Here is a 10,617-nt window from a genome sequence, read left to right on the forward strand (position 1 = left end):
AGGAATGGTTTTCCTGGGACCACAGAAGATTTTTCCATCACAGGTTTTAGGATACAGGCCTTGCATTTTGTCAGCCAGATGTTATGGATGTGATGCAACAATACAGGGTGTTTTTTTTCCTCTCCCAAGACATACCACAGGTCAGAGAGGCCAGTTGTCTTCTCTGCAGGCAGTAATTTTGAGTTCTACAGGGGAACCATCAAAAAATCAGCTCCTTCCTTCTTTTTCCTTATTGACTATGTAAAAGGATACGCAGTAGAGAGGTCCCAGGAATTCGGAGCGGGTGCATAATTTTGTTCAACAGCTGCAGAGTAAACAGGGTGTTGTTCTTGACTGAGAGGCTGCTCTAATCAGGTAACCCTGCCAGACCCCTGTGTTTATGCTTCTGTGATTTAAGGACTCCAAACTTGAAGAAACAATAGTGACCTCAGGAAAATAATTTCAAATAACTCCATGAAGACTCATTTTCTTTAAAAGCCTTTTTCTTTTATTTGTTTTGCCCACTCTTGTGCTCTTTCCATGTTTCCTTTCCTTATGCATTCAGCTGATGTGTATAAATGTTCCCCAGAAGTGATTTCTGAAGGTAGTTTTTAGTACTTGTGCCAAAAGTGCTCACATTTGCATTCAATTGAACAGCAAAATTGCCACGTACTGTGACTTATTCAACCAATTATCACTAAGCAGAAAAAATGTCATTTTAGGCCCCTCACTATGAATCTGCAGAGTAAACAAGCCTTCACATTACTTGGATGGATTTTAATAATGAATAAATGTTAGGAAGTTGCAACTTGCTCATAGATATTTTGCAAATAGAAAAAAAAATTACATTAGGCAGTGGTTCAGAGGTTATTAATTCTACTGCAATATTTATTTACACCACACACAAGAATGAAATGAAGGTTTTACAAAAATAATGGTCTGCTTTTTTTTTTTTTTCAAAGTATTTGAGGTGTTCCTATATTTTACCCATGAGCTCCAAGGCATTGAAGGAATGAGAGAGCCACATGAGCACCCTGGAAATTACACCCCCCCAGAAGTGTCTGAAATTGGGCAGCAAAAGTTGCTATTTAATTTGGAAGACTCTTGCTGGGAGTAGGACCATTTTAATAACTCCTCATTAAAACTCAGTGACAGGAAGAGATCTGGGTTTCTTCTGTAGCTCTAGAAAGATGAAGAGAACAGCTGGAGAGCAGGGAAATTGCGCTGACTGGAAATAGAAAATAAAGCAGAGCAACCAGCGGCAGAGTTTTGGGTGAGGAACAACATGTGGATTAACTAAATCACCAGTGAGATGTAACCTTGATTGATTTCTTTCCCACCCCTCTTCTACACTAGCAGTAGCAGCTATAGCCAACAGCAGAGTCCAGGGATGTTTGCTGGAGTGGGGGCCTGCAGATGAGATGAGAAAATGCCTGCATCCCCTCCCCACTGATCTTCTCTCTTCTTGTTTCCCTGTGCCTGCAGGTCGTTTACTTCACAGCCACCTTTCCCTATGTGATGCTTATCATCCTGCTGGTGAGAGGAGTCACGCTGCCGAGTGCTGCCGAGGGGATCATCTTCTACCTGAAGCCAGACATTTCCAGGCTGTCAGACCCACAGGTGGGTGAGGTGCTGGAGATAAGAAGGTTTCCAGTGCTCTGGCCCTTGGATCTGCTGCTGGCTGAGGATCTAGCTGTATTCTCCGAAGGCGGATCAGCAAACCAGTGAGACCTCCTTAAAAGAGCTGAGAAGGGTCTAGTCCCAGTGCACAGCACAGCTTTTTTGCTCATGTGTCTGCAGCATATGGGCATATTTGGTCTTTTCCACTCACAGGCTCAGCAAAACCAAAAGAGTCTCTGAAATATTCAGCATGTAACAGATGGTTTTGCTGGGTCTTAAATGCAAATAATTAAGAGGGGTGGAGAAAATAATCTTACATCTTTTCATTTTTTCTGGGCTGGTTAGTAATTTCTTTGGCTCCATCAGGGCCCTCCCAGGGAGTGCAGGGTCTTGTGCTTGCAGAGGCAAAACGCACACAGGTAGTGTAGACTGTGCCCTAGCTGGGCAGCATTGTCCCTTCACCTGTTCTGGGGGCTGGTTCCACCTGCCTGAGTCAGGATCTGGCTGAAGGGTCAGACCCTGACACTGCTCATCAGAGCTATGGAGACTCCCTGTCGGGAAAGCTCCCTGCGTACCCAGGGAGAGCTAGTCCAGATTAGGGCAGAAGGTGGAATGAAACCCAGGACCTGCAAGGTAGCTCAAGTCGGCAGGAAGTGGGCAGCATCCTTGAGGACTGCACAGGGCGGGCAGCAGAACCTCCCCTTGGTAGATCCCCCCAGGATGTCTGCTCCTGTACCTTTCTGTGGCAGTAGGTTGCTTGCCTTCTCCATGTGGGCTCAGCGATGCTGTGCAGGCTGCCTCCACCATCCCAGGGAGGTGTTAAAGTAGCCCCCTCCAGAAGACTGTTTAAATGACACTGCTGCTAATTATTCCACTTCTGAATCTTTTCATGGAGGCAGCCAAGCACAGTCTCAGCCTACCTCCTGCATCTTCCCAGATGGCCAAAGCCACAACTGCTCCCAAACCAGCTGCTAACACGCTGTCTTCTCCCAAAAGGCTTTCAGATGCAATTATGTGTTGTCAATAAAAAAATCTGTGGTGCACTGAATGTGAAGAGCCAGCTGAACATAAATGGCATTTTAATATTGAAATAAATAACAGGGGGGTGACGGGCTGAGAGTGTTTTATTCACGGTCAGAGCTTATTCACTGAAAACCTCCCTATCTTTCGGAGCTAAAGCTGACATGGTCTTTCCATGCTGCAACCCAGCATAGGAAGAGAGAGACATTCTGCTACTGAGTTTAGGCAGAAAACTGGGTCTTTGGCGTGAAGCGGGATGTGTGCCTGTGCCTGAAGGGCTCCTATGTTCATGGCTATCTGCAAGAGATCTGTGTGAATTTACGCAGCAATACCTGGGATGGGAATTTTTTAAAGGCTGCCTGGATGTTTGTAGCTGGAGGCTGCTTAGAGGGAAAAGAAAATGAGAGGAAGCACACAGACAAACAGAATGGTGGGCTGGTTTCCTGCCTTCCAGCTAAACCCGCAGCTCAGGGCTTTCCCTGGGAGGGCATGAGAGCAGAGCTGCAGTTCAGCCCTCAACACAGAGTGAAGGGACTCCTTCATGGGAGAGAGAGCTGGAGCAGCGATGAAAAAGCCCACTCAATCTTATTTTCCATGCAATGCCAGAGCAAAGGGAAGCCTGGGCACACAACACCGCATTGGCCTGAAATCTCTCAGCTTGGCTATTTTCTGCCATTCACCTCGCACTGCGGCCTCAGAGATTTTGGAAACTGGATTGCAGAGCAGGCAGTGGAGAACATTGATCATGCAAAGGTCTCGCTGGCCCTAGTGTGAGATGCCTCATTAGTGGTTCTGTGAACCCTGGGCCATGTAGGCACCACAGACATCTGCTGTCAGCTTCAGCCGGATCCGTGCTACCAGGGATGCCAGCTCCGCCCAGATTGCAAAGATGTGGCACGGAGAAGTGGTGTCATCTTGAGTGGGATGTGAAAACATGGTCCCCTCAGAAGACTTCTCCTAGCAGACTTTGGTCCTATAGCTCACTTTCCCCAGTGAGGTATCCCGGTTTCTACATCCACTGAGCCTCTCTCTGTCTTGTGGGGTTTGTTCTGCATGGATGGAGGTTTTTTTGCTAGACAGGGCACAGCCGTTTGTTTATTTTGTTGCCAGGTCTGGAAACCACTGACCTTCTCTTTTGCAGGTCTGGATGGATGCAGGCACTCAGATCTTATTCTCTTATGCCATCTGCCAGGGGTGCCTGACAGCTCTGGGCAGCTACAACAAGTATACCAACAACTGTTACAGGTAAGAGGAGCCTGTACTCTTTGCATCCTTCTGGAGATTCTCTCAGAGACAAGCAGCACAGAGCTGCATCTGATGCAGTCTCTGTCCCCAGGGGAGGCCTTGGGTCATGCTGCTTTGACTAATGAGCTGCTCAGTGTGTGGATGCTGTGGAGGACTCAGCAAGGGATGGAGAGTAGCTGAGGGAACACGGGAGCTCCAGAAAATGGCTTTGGTAGTGCTCTCCTGCATGAGTCAGCTTGGAAATGGGAGAGACTGGAGGAGGGGGAGAAAAATGAAGAATGTCTCCAGCCATTGTGGAGACACCACAGGCTATTTTGACAAGGTGAGTGAGCAGGGGTGGCACAACGAGCTCTGCTGTCACTTATTAGGCAGGGAGGATGGTACAAAGATGATGGCTGAGCCCCCTGCCTCCAGTGCTCTACCATCAGAGTAATGTACTGCCAGTAGCATTTTGAATCAAGTCTGTCTGGCCTCCTCCTTGCCCTTGGATTACAGATCTGTTTTGTCCATGGCCTGACATGGAGCTCAGTGAAGCCATCAGGCCCATTTCTGACACATTCCACAGAGACCTGTGGAGCAAGGGCTTTGTTATTCTTTCATACATTGCTCCAGCATGGATGGGAAAGTGTAATGGTACTTGGGAGACATCAGTCACCTCTCCTCTGCTTCTGTTCTCCAATAGGTGCTGTCATGGTTGTTGGTCAGGCAATTAATACTTTCCCCAGGCTCTCCTGAAATGTACCTGTCACCAATGGAGCAGTGAATGGATGCCTTCCTCTAATGCCCTGGGTGCTTTGGACTGGCAGCTTAGCAATGGCTGGCCCAAACGCGCCGGGTGCTCACACTGTCCCACAGCAGCTAGTGCTGTGCTTCAGCTCTGGCAACTGTTCAGGATGGATCCTGGGTTGTGGGGTTTCCAGCCCACGCAGCTCAAACTGGTGCCCCTTTTTTGCAGGGACCAAGTGCACAAACGTTTCAGGACAAGTGGCATAGCTCGTTCTAGCCTCTATCTGGGCATAGTCAATAAGGACAGGGCAGACACAGATCAGGATTTGTGTTAACCCATTAGTCTTTGTTTTACTAGACCTGAACCTGTACACGTTCATGCTTTCAAAGGCTCCTCTTTCTTGACTACGTTTCAAGGTTGCAAGAGGTTTTGTAACCTCTTCCCTTTTCTAATTTGCTGGTTTCCTCATTTTATCTGTAGTTTTCCTTATTCTCTTGAATCCTGTCAACTTTTTCATGGCTGCATCCCTATGTATATCACTGTGACATCCTAATCCCAAGCCACTAGTGGTGCCCTGTGTCTGTCTCTGTGCCACATACAGTCCTGTAACTCTTGAACAGTGGATTACAAAGTAGGTAGGCTGATTTTTGGCTCTGTTCTGAGCTTTTTACTTCTGAAGGAGCTCAAGAGCAGCACTGCTGTTCCCCCGTCCATGATGTCCAACTGGGGAAACTGAGTACAGATATGATTCCAGACATGATCTGCAGCAGGAAACACTGATTTCTCTCTGGTATCTCCCCTGCAGGGACTGCATCATGCTCTGCTTCCTGAACAGTGCCACCAGCTTCATTGCTGGTTTCGCCATTTTTTCTGTGCTGGGCTTCATGGCTCGAGAGCAGGGTGTACCCATTTCAGAAGTGGCTGAATCAGGTAGGTTTTTCTGTGACACTTCAGAGCTGAGGCAAAACAGAAAGCACGACTGGGAGGTGACTCTTCTGAAGTGAAGCCCAGAATGTCACCCACATCCTCTGTCACTATGGGTGTCTGCAGCAGGTCTGCAGGACCAGTGCTCCCTGACACAGCTTTCAGCCTTGTGTGGGCAAGGAGATGTGGTGGTATGAGCTTTGAAGCAGTGTGTGGGCTCACTCTGTGCTGCAGGGTGGTGGTGGCAGGCAGTGGTGTGGGTGGCACATGTGGTCATCCTGTAGTCTGTTGGCAGGTCCTGGCCTGGCTTTCATAGCATATCCAGCGGCAGTAACGATGATGCCCGTGTCTCAGCTCTGGTCCTGCCTCTTCTTCCTCATGCTGATCTTCTTGGGACTGGACAGCCAGGTACAGCAAACACCCCCTCCTCATCTAATGCCCAGGTGTCTGTCCCCATCCTGAGCACTCCTCAAGGCCACAGGAAGGAATAAGGTGGTTGTGTGCTTTGCTGATACCTCAAATACCTCCTCCACACTGTCCACAGCACTTACAGACTGTAGGAGCTCAGAGCCAGGGTCGATAGGAGGCCACTGGTTATACGTGCTGGGTTCTCTGGCATCTTCCTTCCTGTGTGTATGTGAGAGTGTCCCAGCTACATGCCCTCCCAGCTCAGTGCCAGCACCCAAACTGTGCACAATGGGGAGTGAGGTTTGACACAGAGCAGGGCAGTCTGGGAAGAGGAATGAGGCTGTTTTTTCCCAGCTGCATCTCACCAGAGCAATCCCTGTGTGCTCTCCTCACTGGTGTTCCTATCTCTCACCCTCCTATACCCCTATTATGCCAGGAGCAAAACCCAGTAGAGCATCCTGCAGAGTGCAGTGGCATGCTGGCAAGAGGGGAGCATGTCTGCCAGGCAGGGTGCTCTGCTCAAGCTCTGCTTTGCAGCACCTCATCTGCTGCACCTGGAAAGTGAGGTCTCTCTTCTGTTTCTCTGGCTCGAGAGTTGACTATGCTTCATACTCGCTGGGCTGTCCTAACAGTGGCTAATGTTCTCATACGTAACCCCATGAGTGATGTGCACTGTGGGATCAAGAGCCACATGGTGATGAGCAGGCATCCTGCCTGGTGGTCAGCCCCAAAAGCCAGCAACTCACCTGCAGGACCCCAGGCCACCTGCTCTACTGGGTTGTCCCAGGCAGTTGTGGCGTGTTTTGCAGCCTGTCCTGCTGTACAAAGGGTGTGCTTGATGCTAGGGCTGGGCTGTGTCCCCACAGTCAGCTGCCCGCCCTTAGCTTCATGGTGTCAGGGGTTGCTCCCCTCTGACACAAGTGTTCCTAGTGCCACCTCAGGTGCTTCCTCACCCTGCTCGAGAGGAACGGTCTGCCCCTTGTCTCCCCATCTGTTGGTCATTCCTGTGGTGCAGCAGCATGCTCTGTTGGGCTTGAGGCAATTCCTTGTACATCTCACAGTTCATCCACCCAACTTGAGCCTGTACTTTTAACTCCTTTTGTCTGCAGCTCCAGAGGAGACCTCACTGATATATCAAGCTGTGTTTTGGTCCCTAGCAGATGCAGCTGGCCCTTGGTGGCTGCAAGACAGCTAAAAAGAGAAAACTAAAAAATAAGGATTTGGGAGGCTGGAGGAAAAAAGGATGGTGAGAATTGGTGCTTGAGGAAGGAGAGACACTGATTTTCCTGATCTCTCTTCTTCTGCAGTTTGTCTGTGTGGAAAGCACAGTGACAGCTCTTGTTGACCTGTTCCCAGGAGTGTTTCGGAAGAAGGGACGTCGGGAGCTGCTGATCCTGGCAATTGCAGTCACATGTTACCTGCTGGGCTTATTGCTGGTCACTGAAGTAAGAAGGGAGTAGCTGGGGTATACAGCCAAGCACCAGAAATCCTGCTAGACTGCTCTGGAGGAGTGGGTAGAAACAGCAAGCTTGGTTTTGATGCCATTAATTAGCCTTCTAATGCATTTCATGCATTAGCTGGTGTCTCTCACAGCCGGTGCTGCTTTTACCCTGTGTGATGATACTGTACTCAGTGCATGACTGGGCCTTCCAGAGAGACGGTCGCACAGCCCAGAGAGGCTGCCTGACATACAGCTTTGTGCAATCACCTGTCCTAGTGGATAAAACAAGCTGAGCTGCACAAGCAGAAGCTCTTCTACAGGCAGAGATTGTTTGCTGGCTGCTTTCCACAAAAAGCAGAGCTGCAGGAAAGGGAATCTGGGGGTAATGACTGCCTGAGTCAGAGGGAAGCCTGTGCGTGCTGGGACCAGGAAGAGCAGAGCCGTGTAGGCGTGATGCTATGCACATGCCCTGCTCTGCAGCTAACAGCCAAGTATCTCTTCTGTACAGTGGTGTGGTTGGTGTGCTGTGCTGTGCTGGGTGCAGGGGTCTTAGCACTCCTCTGTGTTGCCCCCATGTGCTGAGCTGTGACAGCTAATGCCTGCTAAACCTCTGAGGCACTGCTGAATGATCCTCCAACAGGATCCTGGCTAAGGATTTGCTGAAGGCCGCTCCCACTGAGATCAAGAGAGCTTTGAGTGAAACAGTGTTAAGGGTTCCCATGGCTTTTGCATACAGCCTTGTGTGGAGGCACCTACTCCCATTGCTTCAGTGTGTCACCTCATACGAGTGGGATGAAGGGGTAACTGTTCTGCTACTGTGACAGTGTCTAGAGTTCCTCAGCACTACTTGAAAGCATCTGCTTGACTTGTATTGAAGGGGCTTTCTCTTTGAGACAACACATGAAAGTATGAGAGTAGAGTCATCCGCTGATCTTTAGAGGTAGCTGATGGCAACTATACAGGGCTCAACTTGAAGGACAAGGCAGCAGGGAAGACACATGTCTCTGTCACTGCAGGGCTTGGACCTTGAGCAATATGTAAAGATGGATGCAGCTAAAATGAGGTATCTGAATGTCCTGATCCTTAGGATCCCAATTTCTTGGATGCAAAGTTCTGCACTGCTACATGGTATTTTGAAATGATGCTGGAAACTTCACAATGGATTTAAAACAAGGAAAGAAACTGGCTCCTGCTGCTAGGAACATAGAAATCAGATGAGCTCAGCATAAAATGGGCATGAAATGCTCTCCTGTCACCGGGCCTAACTGACTTTTTGGGACAGAGTGACGGCAGCTCCAAGAGGTTTTTCTTCTCTCATCTACTCTAGGTTTATGCTGCTATTCTTCTGCTACCTCAGTCATTTTCCCTCACATAGAATAGTTCTGCCATGACTCTCTCTGCTCTATCTTGTCAACAGGGTGGGATGTACATCTTCCAGCTCTTTGACTACTATGCTGCCAGCGGGACGTGCCTGCTCTTCCTGGCTATTTTTGAAGTAATTTGTGTAGGATGGGTGTATGGTAAGTGGAGGATAAAAGTCTGTGTTGCTCTTTCTCAAGGCAAAGATGGGGGGTTGAGAACTGGGAGTGGGTAGAAGAGATCCTTAGAGGACAAAGAAATGTTTAAATTACCCTCTTTCTTTTCTGGCTTCCACTGTGTTTCCATGCAACTTTTCTTAATTGAATGACATTTAGATTAAGAATGGTTTTTCCCTCTCTGAAAGTTCCTCATGTTGAACTGCTTAGCTGCTCTTCCCATCTGTCCTTTGAATTAGAAAATCAGCTACAGAGGAGTCACTGCTGTTTTTTGGTCTCTGTTACTGTCTGTTTACAATGTGCTATTAGTTTAGTCCTGTTGGTTAATTTAACACAAAATGCTGGGATGCAGACTTGCTGTGTGCTACTTCTGCAACGATACATGCTTCCTTTCGGCATAGGCTGTGATGGCACTCCTAAAAGAAATGGGAGAGACTGCTTTGACTCGCAGTGAAGTTCATAACTAAACTACTCGGGAGCAGGATTAAAACTGAGCTCCACGAACTATCAGAAGGCAACCAACTGCTCTTTAGTCTTTGCAGTGAGAAGAATATCCTGTGATATCCTACGGGAGGTCTCTTCCCTGCTGAATCGTGCCTGAGCACACTGGCTGCTGAAGATCTCCATGAAGCTTGTATTGAGGCTGGTGGTTTTCAAGCAAAGGGTCTAGCTGTGAGTGATGCAGAGCAGTTGCTCTCTCTCTTCTTAGCTTCATGGAGCTACAGGAGCTCAGTAAGGGTCGTGAAAAGCTATAGTAGATGCCAACCTGGATCAGACCCTCAACATCCTGCAATCAGGCATCTGCTGGCTCCTAACTGCGCCAAGCAGCATGGTCAGCCTAACCTAAGGAAAAGACTGCAGGCATGTGTATCACATTGTGTCTCTTTCAATGGCTGGGAGTGGATGCTCAGGAAGGAGTATAATAGTAGAGAAGTTAGCAATGATACTTTCTGTGAATATTCTTCCAGCTTCTAACAGCTTGTCATAGAACCATAGAATGGTTTGAGCTGGAAGGGATCTTAAAGGTCATCTAGTCTCCCCACCCTGCCATGGGCAGGGACATCTTCAAATAGATCAGGTTGCTCAAAGCCGTGGCCAACCTTACCTTGGACGCTTGTAATGATGGTGCATCCACAACTTCTCTAGGCAACTTGTTTCAGTGTCTCAGCACCCTCTTCTTTATATCTGATCTAAATCGACCCTCTTTCAGTTTGAAACTCTTACCCTTTGTCCTGTCACGACAAGCCCTAGTAAAAAGCTGCTCTCTGTCTTTCTTACAAGCCCCCTTTATGTATTTAAAGGCTGCAACCAAAGTCTCCCTGGAGCCTTCTCTTCTCAAAGTTGAACAAACCCAATTCTCTCAGCCTTTCTTCACAGGAGAGGCGTTTCACCCCTTCGATCATTACCATGATCCTTCTTCTCTGGACCCCCTCCAAAAAGCTCATGACTTCCTTGTGCTGGGGGTCCCAGTGCCAGATGCAATACTCAGCTTGTTGCCCAGGGATTTCCAGAGCCATAATTAAAATCTATTTCTCTTCTGTTAATTTTTCCTTTTGGTCTTATTTTGTGAGAGACAGTGAACAGTGAATTCCTGTGTGCTCTCTTTGGTGCTTACAGTTTTATAGAAGTAGCATTCACTGTAGTGCAGTTGCTGATGAAGGGGTTTTCAGTTTCTCCAAATATATATTTGGTTTTATATATAATAATATCAAACATAA

The 10,617-nt window shown here is 48.2% G+C and overlaps 1 protein-coding gene across 1 annotated transcript in view; it reads left to right on the top strand.

Moving 5' to 3' along the window:
* Positions 1-8,884, top strand: part of LOC104493347 (sodium- and chloride-dependent betaine transporter-like) — a gene marked incomplete at both ends in the record, with an annotated part of 14,769 nt that extends 5,885 nt beyond the window's left edge. The window contains 6 exons of the mRNA XM_010136005.1: positions 1,465-1,599; positions 3,761-3,864; positions 5,397-5,521; positions 5,811-5,923; positions 7,231-7,368; positions 8,782-8,884. Coding sequence (XP_010134307.1) covers positions 1,465-1,599; positions 3,761-3,864; positions 5,397-5,521; positions 5,811-5,923; positions 7,231-7,368; positions 8,782-8,884 — 718 coding nt within the window. The remainder of the gene's footprint in view (positions 1-1,464; positions 1,600-3,760; positions 3,865-5,396; positions 5,522-5,810; positions 5,924-7,230; positions 7,369-8,781) is intronic.
* Positions 8,885-10,617: the final 1,733 nt, after the last annotated feature.

The sequence above is a fragment of the Buceros rhinoceros genome, unplaced genomic scaffold (genome assembly GCF_000710305.1).
Source record: "Buceros rhinoceros silvestris isolate BGI_N320 unplaced genomic scaffold, ASM71030v1 scaffold19085, whole genome shotgun sequence".
NCBI classification, from domain to species: domain Eukaryota; kingdom Metazoa; phylum Chordata; class Aves; order Bucerotiformes; family Bucerotidae; genus Buceros; species Buceros rhinoceros.